Here is a 14,668-nt window from a genome sequence, read left to right on the forward strand (position 1 = left end):
CTCTCTCTCTCTCTCTCTCTCTCTCTCTCTCTCTCTCTCTGTGTGTGTGTGTGTGTGTGAGTGTGTCTGTACACATGTGCATATACAGGAGCTTGTAAGCACACATCTTCATTCAAAACTAAAACAAAAGAGCAAAAAAATTGCTTACTGTGTGCTGGGCAGTGTGATAGGTGCTTGAGAAATTGGTTAGTAATAGACGGAGGGCTTCCCCTTTAGATATTTTATCGTGTGGGGGGCGTTTTGTTTTAGCTTTAAGTTTTGATATTTGGTAATGATATGTAGGGATGTTTGAATGTGAACTCATTAGGTACCTAGACTTACCTTGAAATAATCTGCAATCCCTCTTCTTCAGTGCTTAAGTGACAAGAGTGTATCATTATTATTATTATTAGTGTGTGTGTGTGTGTGTGTGTGTGTGTGTGTGTGTGTGTGCGCGCCCGTGCGCGCAGGTATTTGAGGGGACTGGTATAGGCACCCATATGTATACATGCACTGGACATTAGGAGGAGGAGATCAGGTGACATGGCCTCTCACTCTCTACCTCCTTCTTTTGAGACAGGGTCTCCTACAGAATCTCATACTAAACTGGAGGCAAATGAAGCTTCAGGGAGCCCATATCAGTCTGTCCCCAACAGCACTGAGGTTACCGTCCATGGCCACACCCAGCTTAGCAAAGCTACTTTGAATGCCTTCTCTGCTAGACTTGCTACTACTCCTTAGGTGCTTGTGCAGAACCCGGGAAAGAATCATTCAATGGAACTGTGTGGTGATAGAGCTCTGCTCCTTCTCCCAGTGTTTAAATCTAGCAATGATTTATCAGGGGTTCTTATGTAAAAATGAGCAAGATAATAGTTCCGGAGCCTAAAGTAAGAAGTCCCAAGTGAGGCAGAAATAGGTGAGTAGTGTCCCAGAATCTCCTCAGTCCACTGCAAGGTCTGATTGCATTCAGTTGTTTTTGACTAGCTAGTTTGAGAATTGGGCTATGCCTTTTTTTGCTCCTAACTAGATGACAACTTACTTTTCAATCAAACCAATGCTTCTTTTCTTGAGGAACATGTAAAAGGCATGGACAATCTGGTCAAAGATGTGGAAATTTACAAAGATAACACCATTTCTAAGTATGGTTTTGTTCAGCCTTCCCCTTTACTGAAAAGACTGTGGATGTGTCTCAGTAAGCATGCTGAAATTGAAATATAGGTCTGTCCTCTTTGGAAAGAGATCGCTTTAAATTGGATAGATTTCGCTCACTTTTAGTGAAATATTTTGAAAATTATGTCTTAGAAAACCAGACTCCGAATGACAGGGTTGAATATATCCTTCATTTTAAAATGCAGGCTCTTTTTGTGGCGAATGAATTTGTTGTGGGAAGGTATTTGGAAGTAAAGCCTCACAATAATTTGGGGTGAGGAAAAATACTGTTTTAAAATAAACCAATCTATCATTTTTGAATCTTAAAAATCATCATATTTTGAAAGAAATAAAATTAATAATTATTCATAGTACAAAGAATATATACTTGCATCATAGCATGTAATGATTTAAAATAACCTAAATTCAAATTTTAACAGATTTTAGTATTACACTGTGACCTTGATCATTTTTTTCAAAAATTAATTGATACTTCAAATATTGAAGCTCTGATTTCATTATTTCCTGATTTGGTCCATGTCTTGGCAACTGGATAAGAGATTCCCAGAAATAGTGGTCCTTTCCTTTCCAGCTCAACTTTCCCATCACTTCACCCTGCTTATGTTGCAGTGTTTCTGCCCAGATGCATCAAGTCTGGAAAGGTCCCCATTACTCTGATAAAAAGTTCTCTTTCCTGAGACCTGTATTTCGTGTGTGGACCGGGAGGAGGGGAAGGCGAGAACGCCAAATTGTGAAGAGTACTCGTTGCTGTGAGGCTCCAGCCAAAACGGGCTTGTAACAAAGTGTACAGTCTTGTAGCCCAGCTGTGTGGAGCATTGATTGCTTCTGCCTAGAGCAGGGATACTGTCAAGTTGCTCTGTGAGTTGAGTCATCTATTGACAAAGAGCTACCAGCCCGCAGATAATGCTGTGCAGAGCTGCTCTCGCTGCTCCCTCTGCTCCCACGATGAACCGCTTATAGCAGCTGTCAAAGATACCGAGGAATCCGGAGAGAGAAAAGACGTTTACAACTGCCTGGAAGAAAGGGGTGTGAGGGAGAGAGCCTTTCTATGCAGAGCTGACCAAAGAAAAGAGTAAGCACCAGTGCAGCATGAATGCATACCTCACCAAGCAACACAGCTGCAGCCGGGGGTCCGATGGGATGGATGCTGGCAGGAGTGTCCCCACCCTCATCAGGGATGCCCACTGTGCCTGTGGCTGGCAGAGGAATGCTCAGGGGCTCGGGTACAGTTCTCAAACTATGCCCTCCTCGGGACCTGGGGGCGCGGCTTCAAACAGGACCAAGCTGGTCACCTTGTGGGACAGTGTACGGAAAAGCCCCCACAAGACCAGCACCAAGGGCAAGGGAAATTGTGGGGAGCGTTGTGCCTGCCCACATGGTTGGTTCAGCCCTGCACAGGTGAGCTTTTTCTTCGTGACTTTCGTTCTGTGTTGTAGGAAAGTTGTGTTTTAAGGTCAGGGTGCCTTGAAAACTTTGCTGAGTCCTTGCTGCTGACTGGGTTTGTCTGCTTTGAAAAATGTTAGGCCAAAAAAAAAAAATGCTTTCTAGTTTCACACGTGTTTGTGGTTTTACACTTTTGGGCAGCGGGTAGAAAAGCGGGGGTGCTGAGCGTGGGAGTGGGTGACTTTTCTTTCAGCTCACATTCTCAGATCCCCACATGATGTTTAGGATTCTGCAGCAGGGTCTCTTGGCAGTCCCGTGACTCCTTAATCACAGTTCACTTTTCCCTTGGCTCCTTTAGAATTATTATTATTATTTTAAGTAATAGAAAGAAAATGAATTTTAATCAGACACTTCCCACCGTGATAAAAATAAAAGAACGTTTATTTTTCCATCAAAGGAGAAAAGAGAAACTTGATGTGTGTTATTCTGGTTTTGCTCTTATGATACTATGTGTCTTTTCAGTTATGAGGGAGAAATTTTGTTTCTAGTGCATAATTCACATTACAAATGAAAAGAGGGAAACACATTTAATCACAGAGAAGCAATAAGGTCATTTATATTTGGGCTAAAACCGTTTCCCTTTTTCTCTTACAATGCCTTTCTAAACATAGGCATATTAATTTAATTTGATTCCTGATGATTTTTCTGCCCTCGAACTACCATCATTTTACCAGAAAGAAAATGGACTTATTTTTGTTTTCCTGCTTTTGATAAAGGGGAGGGGGCAACTTCCTGCAAATGCTATAAACATAAATAATATGCACCTTTAGACACTATGATACTCATAGAGCAGAGATCATTCTTAAATATGCCCTGGGAAGAAAGGCTGTGTTGTGGGGGGAGGGATCTCAATTTCAGCATTTTTAACACAATTGAGAGTGAAGACTGATCATGAATAAAATGTTATGATCGAAGAGGTGTGCAGAGAGTTTTAATTTCAGTAATAGTTTTTCTTTAGGACTTCCAAGAATGCCATATCTCACTAATTTTTAATAGTATGGTTATGTATTCATGGCCAAGTATATGGTTTTTTTAAATTCATTGGTATGGAATTAGCTTTACTTAGAAAGACAGAATCTCCCATCATGCATTATCTATTAGTTCAGCTCTAAATAGAACCTGGTGTTGGGAAATGTAGACAAATTTTAAAGTTACTAAGAACTCCAAACTGCATAAGGAGCCTTGGCGATTGCAATAATTCCATGTGCTCATCGACAAAACATGGGTTTCATATTCCTTAACATATGTGTAGGCTGCATTAAATTCTCCTAAGACAAAAGTTACTCAATATCATGTACCTTAGAATGTTTACACAGAGAAATCAAATTTGGTTTATCATTCAAATCCTTTTTGTATCCAAGGGATAATATTCCTTTAGTTTCATAAATGACAATTTCCCAGATCCAAATCCTTACTACTACCTTGTAATAACAACATAATGAAAATATTAATAAACAGTCCAGCCAAGACAAACTTCTTTCTTTCTTCCTTTTTAACCAAGTCACTTCCCTGCTTGCCTGAAATTTATAACCAGTTAATACTTTAAGGGTTTGAAATAGACTCTGCACTGATAATTAAGGGGCCACTTACCTATGAGAGGGCAGTAAATCGAAGCAGCCCCAATCTCCTGACCCCTTAGCATACACATTTCTTGGCATATTCTTGTCACCCACATATACTTTATTATTGACTAGAATAGTGAGCCTCAATGTTAGAGTCATAATCCCATATTGTTTAAGCTTTTCAATGTTATGACAGTCTTTCCTCTGCAGAATTTTTCTTTCCAGTCTTTCTTATCTCCTACCTGCAGAAGTCTTTTTCTGAGTTGATTAGTCCATCCTACCCTTTTTTGAACCCATCCAAACAGATGATAAGGAATAATTAACTTCTTAATGTGTGTGTGTACCTAAACTTAAAATATACATGCAACTATCTCTAATACTTAACTGTTTGTCTCTCTCATAAATGTACGTGCTATATTGCATCTATATTTTCATAAATGCATATAAATATATATATGTATACGTGGATGTAGTTTACATACATAAAAACTAACATTGTCTATCATTCTTAGTTTATCAATGGGAAAATGCAAGCTTACTTCCCAAAGAATGTTTCATTCACTTCACTGGAAACGTCTCTTCATTTAATGTGTTTTCCCTTATCATTTAGTAAATGAAACGGGCTGAAATATGGGTGTGCAAGTCTTGATTCATTCGTGTGTAGATTTGTAGCACTTATCCAATATTTAAATTCTATGACTGTGTCTCATCACTCAGAGAGTCTGTATGCTATCACAGACACAAGGATGTGCGTGCTCTGTGCACACATATGTCTGTTAAATCTAAGTCTGCTTTGAGAGTTTTCTAATGCTATTTTACCCTTTAATTTCACAAATGGATTGATAAATGTTCTAATAACGAGGGGGGCTTATAAGGACACTAAAAATACTCTTTGTAAAGCCAAGAGCAAAAAAGTGGTGCATGGTTAGAATATCCCAGCGACCCACCTGTGGTTTAGAATGGGCCTGAAGCACCTTAGTGTTTGGGAACTGAGGTCCTGTTCCCACAGATATTTATTGTATTGCATGGAAATCAGCAGTGTGAAATCCAGCTACTCTAATCAGGGGCTACAGTAATGATTTGCCTCTCTCTCAAGGCTCATTTACCAAAGTCCCATCATTTGAGGAGCTGAGAACTAGAAGAACTCTGTCATTATGCTGCTCCTTAGTTGGTCTAAAAAGTAGCTCTATCTCTTCCTGAATAAGTTTTTATTCCATTGAATATATAGTTAATAGAATCATAATAATGGGTAAGAAAAATGGAAAAGTGTAACATCCAGATGTGAGTTATGTAAAGTTGTGTCTACATTATTAGGGTTGGCCTTGCAAAGATATAATTCCTTATATGGCATTTCTTCCTACTTCAGACTTCAGGGAGAGATAACAGAACCATGGTAGCTTGGAGATCATATGTATTGGTTTCTTTATCATTCATGTCTACTCTACTGTTGCATACTGAGAGCCTATAGTATAGCCCTGTGTCAACATTGAATATTCTAGGATTACTACTGCTTCAGAGCTTATATCCTATCACAATCTATGCAAATGGCTATTATGTAATGACCTAAAGTTTTTAAAGCATGTGGCAGTTCCCCTCGTGTGCATTTAGAGACTCTGGAGCAAAGAATACTTGTAGACCTAAATTTCTCCAATCTTGCAGAGACCCCAAATCTCCTTCAGTTCTATCTTAGCTATGTTTCTGCTGTTCTGATAAACACCATGACGAAAATCAACTTGGGGAGGAAAGGGCTTATTTCGTCTTACTGCTTATAGTCTGTCATAAAGGTGAGCCAAGTTTGGAGGCAGAGACTGAAGCGGAGGCCTTGGAAGAATGCTTCTCAATGGCTTGCTCTTCACGGCTTGCTCAGCCCATTTCTTATACACCCCAGGAACATCTGCTTAAGGATGCTACCACCTGTATTGGGCTGGACCCTGCTATAGCAATAATTAATTAAGAAAATGTGCCAACCCGGGTGATGGTGGCGCACGCCTTTAATCCCAGCACTCGGAAGGCAGAGGCAGGCGGATCTCTGTGAGTTCGAGACCAGCCTGGTCTACAGAGCTAGTTCCAGGACAGGCTCCAAAGCCACAGAGAAACCCTGTCTCGAAAAACCAAAAAAAAAAAAAAAAATGTGCCAAGGACTTCCTGTAGGCTGATCTTAGGGAGACTTTTTTTTCAGGCGAGCTTCCCTCCTTGCAGGTGACTCTTGTTTGTGTCCAGTTCAGACAAGCACTGTCATCCATTCACGTTGCAAGCTGGTATCTGTGAGTTCATGAGAGGGACTCTGGGAGGAGTTTACACTTCAGTTCCAAATAACCTTAAATTTGAACTCACAGGCCCTGTGTGGTCTCCTCTGCTTAATGTCTATAAGCCTCGTTTTTCTTGTCTGTAAAATGCCTTATGAGAAAGTCGTGTTGCAGGGACATGGAGTAAGAATTGAATACAATTTCTATAAACACCGCAACATGACACCTGGAGCCTAATGTATTAGGTATTTATTACTACCAGTGCTAGCAAAATTTTGTATTTTTTTTAACCCGAAGTACTTACTACCCTATTGTATTATGCCCTTTCATTAGAATTTTTATGGCTCCTCTTTAATGATGAAGGTTAAGCTAGGCAATTGTCCAGAAACTTTTGGCATAGGTCTGTACCACTGGGGTGACATTTTGTCCTTCAGGTTCTCAGAAATTTAAAACCATGCACACAAAAAGAGAAAGAGAAACAGAGACAGATGCGGGGGGGGGGGAGGGGAAAGAAGGAGAGGTAAAATAGGATAATATTAATGAAGAATAATTCCCATGACCTTATATTCAAAAGTTAAGAAAAAAGTTAGATTTTTTTCAGCAACTTCCTTTGGAGGCGGGGACTGCATTTGAAATAGTTAGCCACACTCTGTAAATCTAGATCTCCCTCAACAATCTTGATACTAACTCCAAAAATGATCAATTTACAACAACATTGAATAGACAACTTTTTAATCCAAGAAGTCAGACATCACTGCACTGAATCTCGGCTTAGCTTAAGCCCCCATTAGAAATATCTCAAAGCTTCTTATAGCTCCTTGCCTTCTTTGAAAGGGCCGTTTACTTACCAAAGAGAATGTCTTTAAAAAAAAATTCTGGGAAACACCAGGCACTCTGGGGAAGGGAAATTCAAGTCAAGGAAGAATGAAAGTTCCTGTGGCCAGCTCGAAGCCACTCAGCACCCAGGCTGCGCACATCGCCGGAGGCTGACATCAGCAGAGCCCTCTCTACAGGGCAGGCAGATCAAGGAGAGACTCAGCACAGAAGGCAGGATGGAGAAGAGCAGAGGTTTTGTGGCATCTACTGAGTGCTCCTGATACTGAAGTGGGGGCCTTACCACACACAGTTTTCCTTTAACACTGACAATATCCTACTTCTTTCCATCCATTAAGCTATCGAAAAGGCATCTCCGAGTGATGTTGTCACACAGTCACGTGACTGAAAAGGCATAACTGGTTTCCACTATGTGTGTCTTTGGCTCCCACATTCATCCTACCCCATCTGGCAGCAGCGCTTGTCGTCAGCGCTGCAAGAAAGACTGCACACACCTACCATCACCACACACACTATAGAGCTCCATAAGTGCCCAAAGGACCAAAAATTTCCATAAAGGGTGAGAGTCATGCGCATGTTTAAAAGGACTGCCTTGCGACTGTAGTTGCCTAATCTCCTTTCTTTTGCATTATTTCTTTGTCTCAGGAATCCTGTGACATCTTTGTAGATCCTTGCCTGGCTCGTCAGGGTGAAGGACAGTGCCATGTTGAAGTGTTGGTGAAAGCTAAAAGCATCAACACCACCATGGGATACTTATCCTAATCTCATTCATGGGTGCTAGTGTCAAGTTGGTTAGGTCTCCAACGCACGTGGCAAGGAATGGAGAACAAGCCGTCAGTGTGTATAAATAAAGAAGTCCATGGTGGGGCTGTTCTTGGTCCCCACACACTCTCATATTGCCCAGGGTTTGTGAATCTCACACATTGGTTCTATCTGTCTATGTAGGAAAGTACATAGAAAGCTTAAATATCTTGTGGATACCGCCATCTCCATGGTCTGCTTTCCTCTTTCTTGATCTGTTGCTGTTTTATACTGGTGCTATCCGTCACTATGATTGTACTGCATTCTAGTCCTTGAAACTCTCAAATGCTTCAGGATGCTTTCTGCTTGTGTAGAACTGGAATGAAAATTCATGGCCACCAGACATTTTCCAATGAGAGCCTGAAGCCTAGGAAAGTTAAGAGACTTGCCCAAGTTCATTTAGTTTGTGGCAGACTTATTTTGGCCTGGGTTTCTCAACTCAGAATTGAATTATCTTTCTACGGTTCCAAGATGCTCTCCCTCTGCACTCATCCTCGTGGGGATTTCTGCCAGAAAAGCTATTAGGCATGCAAGGTATTGGGAATTGAACAAAAAAAATATATTAATACACAAACCTAATTCTTACTTAGAAGTAAGACTGGCAGTCCTGAAAAATAGGAGAGCTATTAGAAAACATTAGTTATTGTGCTGGTTTTTTATTTGTTTGTTTGGTTTGGTTTGGTTTTCTGGGCTATAGTTTTGCTGTGTGGGTTAGTCTGGCCTGGAACACGTGGCAGGGTGCTTGTATCATACTCCCGAGTAATGAGATTATGGGCATGCAGCACCAGGTCTGGCCTAGGAAACATTTCACATGCAGGAAGATGCTTGTGTTGACAGAGATGGGAACGTTAGACTGGCATTTAGAAGTAGGAGACCGTGAATACTAGATGTACTAAAGTATGAGGAACAGTCTTGTCCAGCAATGTAGTAGGAGGGCACTTGTTCGTTCCTGGCTGCCCAGACCATGAAATAATCACGCAGAAATTATATTATTTAAATCACTGCTTGGCCAATCACTTAAGCGTATTGCTAGCTAGCTCTTATACCTTTGATTAACCCATTTTTACTATTTTATATTTTACCACAAGGTTCGTGACCTACTGGCAAGGTTCTGGCTGACAGCTTATGTCTTTCTCCTCTGGCAGCTCCATGGAGTCCCTTGGCTCCGCCTTCTTTCTCCCAGCATTTAGTTTAGTTTTCCCCACCTAGCTCTGTTCTGCCCTGCTATAGACCCAAAGCAGTTTCTTTATTAATCAGTGGTAATCACAACATACAGAGGGAAATTCTACATCACAGCAATATATTCCAGCAGGAATATACTATAATTTTGAAGTTCATACTGGACATTGATACAGATCATCCAAAAAATAATTACCTAAAACTAAGTCAAGCTTAGGTTTATGCATAAAGGAAAAATGTTCTAGAAAACGTCTATTTATCATTGAATTTCCTACAAATACAATTCCTGTGTATAACAAGAGACCTTTACACTTAATCCAATTGTATTTATCAAGAGTTGCTTGCTATTTTGAAAAAGTCTAGACTTGCGTTCATCCTGTTTCAGGTGGTAGCATCCTTAATACACCTCCTCAGTGTTCATCTGTTCTTGTAGGCTGCATCAGCAGGTGTGTAACTGAACAGATTTGAGCCTTCTTCAAGTAAATCTAGATGCATTTTTTGTTTGTTTTATTTTTATATCTTATTTTGTTAGCTGGCAAGTAATAAATATGTGCATTTGGAATGTGCAATGAGATCTTTAAATGTGTTTTTATATCATGGTGTGGGCTGGGGAACTAATTAGTACCCATCAACCCTTTCTTTCTGGCAAGAACATTCAAAGGCCTCTTCTTTGGTTATTTGGAAATATGCTGTACAGTGTCATGAAGTAGAGTTACTAGTGCTCAAGAAAGTAAAATGCGATCAAATGATCTGTAATTACATGTTTTCAATTAGTAGGAACATGGAATTCAGGAGCTCATCAAATATTATTAATAAAAGATTTTAAAAGACTTTATTGCATAAAATGATCAGTGGTGTAATACTTCCTCGGTGCCTCTTATTTGATTTTTTTCTGTTTTTCCTTTCATTGTTCTCATCATCATGAATATCATCACCATCATCCTCATCATTTTAAGCATGCGTTCTTGCACTCAACAAAGAGCTCCAATACTTTTTGCTCTATGGATCAGGAAATCAAACCCAGAGCTTCACACATTTAGACAACTATGACATCTCGGATCTTATTTAATCTGATAATCTGAGTATTACTCTAACTCGGCGCAGGTGTTGTCTGCACGTAACTGCCCTATCGCTCCCGAAGGTGTTAGATTTATTAATTTTTAACTATTTGTTTTTATTGATGTGTGTGGGCAGGGGAGATTTCCTTGGAGGTCGGAAGAGTTTTGCATCCTGTAGAGCTAGAATTGCAGGTGACTGTGAGCTGCCTGACATGGGAGCTGAGATGTAAATGTGGGTCCTTTGTAAAAGCAGCAGGTTCTCTTAACTGCTAAGTTACCGTTCCAGCTCTAGATTGACTTTATATCTATCAGTGCCCATTTTTAATCAAGGACGTAAATTTTAGAGTACAGGAAGTCAGAAGTATTGCCTTTACAAGGTAGAGGATTTTGTGCATGGATAGATGGCAGATAGATAAATTAAAATAAGCAAACATACACACATGCATGCATACATACACACTCATGCATACATACATACATACATATTGAAAGATGATAGCCAGCCAGGAAGCTGCTTTTCTAGCCTGCCTTTATTTATTTTCAGTAGTTTTAACTGGCACATAAAATCATGAAAGGTGTGCCCTTTGTGAGCACAATGGTATATTAATACATGTATATATGACTTTGTGGTCAACTCAAGTTTAACATATATTTCCTTAACTATAAGCTTCACGGAAAACATTTTTTTAAATCCTGAGACTAAGCTTAAAAATAAGACCTGTTTGTTTGCAAAAATATGACATTCTACTTTTCTCCACCTCATCTATCAACAGTTTTTGTTTAGATAATCCATACATCAAATTATTGCTTTAATCTTTCATCACACATCCTTTATGATTTGTGTCTCACACTAATTCATAACCAGAATCCCTTACAAGTTTGCTCTTACATTTTTCTGTGCATTTTATAATTTATTTATTCTTTTAAATTTTATTTTACATCCCAACCACAGTTCTTCCTCCCGCCCCACTTCCCCACCCCCTCATCTCCCTGCCAGCCCACCTGCTATCCACTCCCCCAATGGGGAGTCATCAAAATCCGGCACTTTAAGTTGGGGCGGGACCAGGCCCCTCTCCCATGAATTAAGACTGAGCATGGCATCTGCAATAGGGAATGGACCCAACAAGCTAGCTCATGTAACAGGAAGAGATCCTGGTTCTACTACCAGGGGCCCCTCAGACAACGCAAGTTTCACTACTGTCTCCCACAAACGGAAGGCCTAGTTTGGTCCCGTGTAGGCTCCATAGCTGTCTGTCTAGAGTTCATGATTTTCCACGAGCTTGATTCAGCTGTCTCTGTAGATTTCTCCATCATGCTCTTGACCTCCCTTGCTCATATATTCCCTCCTCCCTCTCTTCGACTGGATTCCCCAGAGCTTGGCCTGGTGCTTGGGTGTGGATCTCTGCGCCTGGTTCCATCAGTTACTGGATGAAGGCTCTACAGTGATAGTTGGGATATTAGCCAATCTGATTACAGGGGAAGGCCAGTTCAGGCACCCTCTCCACTATTGCTAGAAGTCTTACCTGGGCTCATCCTTGTGGATTCTTGGAAATTTCCGTAGCGCCAGGTTTCTCCCGAACCCTATAGTGGCTCTCTCTATCAATATATCTCTTTCATTGCGCTCCCACTCCATCCCTCCCCCCTTGATCATCTGCTTCCCTCATTCTATCGTCCCTCTTCTGCTCACCTTTTCTGTTCCCCTTCACTCCCAGTTTACCCAGGAAATCTCACTTTAATTCCCCTCCCCAGGGTAATCCATGGCTCCTAGGGTCCTCCTTGCTCCCTAGCTTCTCTGGTGCTATGAATTGTAGTCTAGTTATCCTTTGTATTACATCTAATATAGTTCTATGATTTTTAGAAAAATAGCATCTTGCTATTCCATTTAAACCCATATTTATTCATTGTCAGAACATGTAAGCATTTGACTTTTTTAATAGTTCACCTAATAAAATTGAGTGTTCATGCTGAAAAAAAACAGTTTTTAAATAGTCTTTCTTTTTATTTCACCTTTTTTCCTTCAGTTAATGTGCTTTGTAAAAACTTGCATGTAGGTACCTGTATCATCTATAAATGTCATTTTGCGTGAAGATAGGAAGGAATTATAATATATTTATTGTGCAATGGAAACATTATCCCATATAAGAACATGACCAGGGATTCAGGCATTCAAAACTATTGTGTGTGTTTAATTTGCTCCTCAAATAATCCAGAACTCAGCAAAGTGCAGCCTGCATGCAGACCAACGCCAGCCTGTTCAATTTTTGTATAGACTGGGAATTAAGAAAAATGTATATATTTTTATAGCTAAAACATCAAAGGAATATTGTATCAAACATGACATCTATGTGAAATCGTTTTGTGCTAGCTATAAATTATTTTTATTCAATCATTTAGGCTAACTATCTGTAGCTCTTTGGGTGTTGTAACAGCAGAGTTGAAAATTTGCAACAAAAGCCCTAAAGCCTGAAGGTACTTAAATAACTGTTACCCAACTCTTCACAGAAAGAGCCTTACTAACGTCTGCCTGGACCAGCTGATTTCCATTTTCTGCTGATGTATGATCCCTTTCTGCCCACAAAATCTATCCGTTTTTAAGGTGTGGTTCGAGTCTCTTTTCCTCTTCAATCTTTTTAGCTCAGAGTGTCTTAATGTGGAATCCTGTTACTAGAGTTAATTACCTTGTATTATGGTTAGTTGGAGCTCCACTTACGAAATGTGAGACCCCTCATATCCACTAGTTGTATAGTCGTGCCTTTGTAACATTTCTCATAGCGTTATAGTGAGTACATCTCTCTAAATAATATTTGTAGCTGTATTGTCTACCTATACAGAAGCAGTATTCACATCAGTGTGTGTTTTGTTTTATCTTGAGTCAGATTCTTTTTCTGTGCTATGGTCCTTTTCAAATACTGGAATAACTATTCAAAATCAGTTTTCAAATAGGCTGTGGAGTCTCTGCCAAAGCGGCAGAATAGTGTACTTCAAAAGCACAATCAAAGCAGCAAACTTATTTACTTAACGTTGTAGTTTAATGGAGGAGTCAGTCCTCTACAAGCTTGACATGTCACAAAATGTTATCTTATATTTAGTTTCTGTAGACTCCAATGTAGGTTCTCTAATGACTTTTCTCCGTCATTTTTGTGGGCAAGTCTAAATGCTCAGAGGATTGTAGTTAGTATCACCGCATTGAAAACCCATGAATGAAACAGTTTTGGACTTTGTCGTGACAGCTGGTGGTTTTCATTAGTGGTGGGCATCGATTGCAGTAGCCTTAATGTAGATATTTATGTTTACTTGTCCATGACTTAATTATTCATCAGACTCTTTCTATGTGTGTTTTGGTTGTGCATACATTTAATTAATTTATTTTTTTTACTTATTTTCTATCACATAAGTTCACATTCTTAATTGAAGTGCTTTTTTGTATTCAGCCTTCAATTTCACTTAATTTACCAAGTAAAATCTTAAACTAAGTGAATAATGATATAGTTATAAATTTAAAAAGATATTTTACTACTTTAGAATAATTTTATTTTTCACTGTGAGAGAAATAATACAAACTGACAGTGTATATATATATATATATATATATATATATATATATATATATATATATATGTTCTGAGCAAAAGATATTAAAACCTCAAAGTTATCTGTAATTTCACTCAAAGTTTACCATTATTAACGTTATATCTTCATAATCCCCCCCTGGTGTGTGTGCGCACACATGCGTGTGGTGTTTGGTGTCTTCATGAGTCTCGGTCCTCTTTCTTTCTTGAGATAGTATATCTCTCCTTGAATCCGGAGTTCACTGCTTGTGTAGACTGCCTGGTTGGAGGGCTCCGGGTATCAGTCTGTCTCTTCCTCTCCCGTGCGGGAGTTTAGGGGCATCGCGCCCCAATCTGACCTTTCACGTGTGTGCTAGGGATCTGAACTCAGGTTCTTAGGTTTACATTGTGAGCACCTGATCAGCTGGGACTTCTCCTAGCCTCGCCTGTTAGTCTGTTTTATACCTCCAAACATAACTTCAGGGGAGATTCATTGCTTTTGTTTACCTGTTCACAGATCTAGCTAAACATATTCTTATTTATATTGATCAAATTAGTTAATAATGTTACATTATACTTTTTGCTTTTCATTGAAAATAGATTTTTCTTTTCACATGATATGTTCTGATTACAGTTTCTCCTTCTACTCCTCCCAGGATTTTCCCATGTTCCATCCAGTCCAGATACAGACCATTTCTGTCTCTCATCAGAAAACAAACAGACTTCTAAGGAATGATAATAATGATATAAAAAATATGCCGGGCAGTGGTGGCACACGCCTTTAATCCCAGCACTTGGGAGGCAGAGGCAGGCGGATCTCTGTGAGTTCGAGACCAGCCTGGTCTACA

General features: G+C 39.7%; 1 protein-coding gene across 10 annotated transcripts in view; it reads left to right on the forward strand.

Annotated features, from left to right (window-relative positions):
* Dlg2 (discs large MAGUK scaffold protein 2) overlaps window positions 1-14,668 on the forward strand; it is a 1,686,730-nt gene that overhangs the window by 988,575 nt on the left and 683,487 nt on the right. Inside the window, exon 1 of one of the 10 annotated variants that reach the window (XM_013350142.2) lies at window positions 2,088-2,547. The exons of 8 other annotated variants lie outside the window; for them this stretch is intronic. In XM_013350142.2, the coding sequence (XP_013205596.1) occupies window positions 2,239-2,547 (309 nt within the window). In that variant the 5' untranslated portion in view covers window positions 2,088-2,238. Of the gene's footprint in view, window positions 1-2,087; window positions 2,548-14,668 lie in introns of those variants that run through there. One more of the 10 variants, XM_005357591.2, reaches the window with a different exon arrangement.

This window comes from Microtus ochrogaster, chromosome 22 (assembly GCF_000317375.1).
Source record: "Microtus ochrogaster isolate Prairie Vole_2 chromosome 22, MicOch1.0, whole genome shotgun sequence".
NCBI classification, from domain to species: Eukaryota; Metazoa; Chordata; class Mammalia; order Rodentia; family Cricetidae; genus Microtus; species Microtus ochrogaster.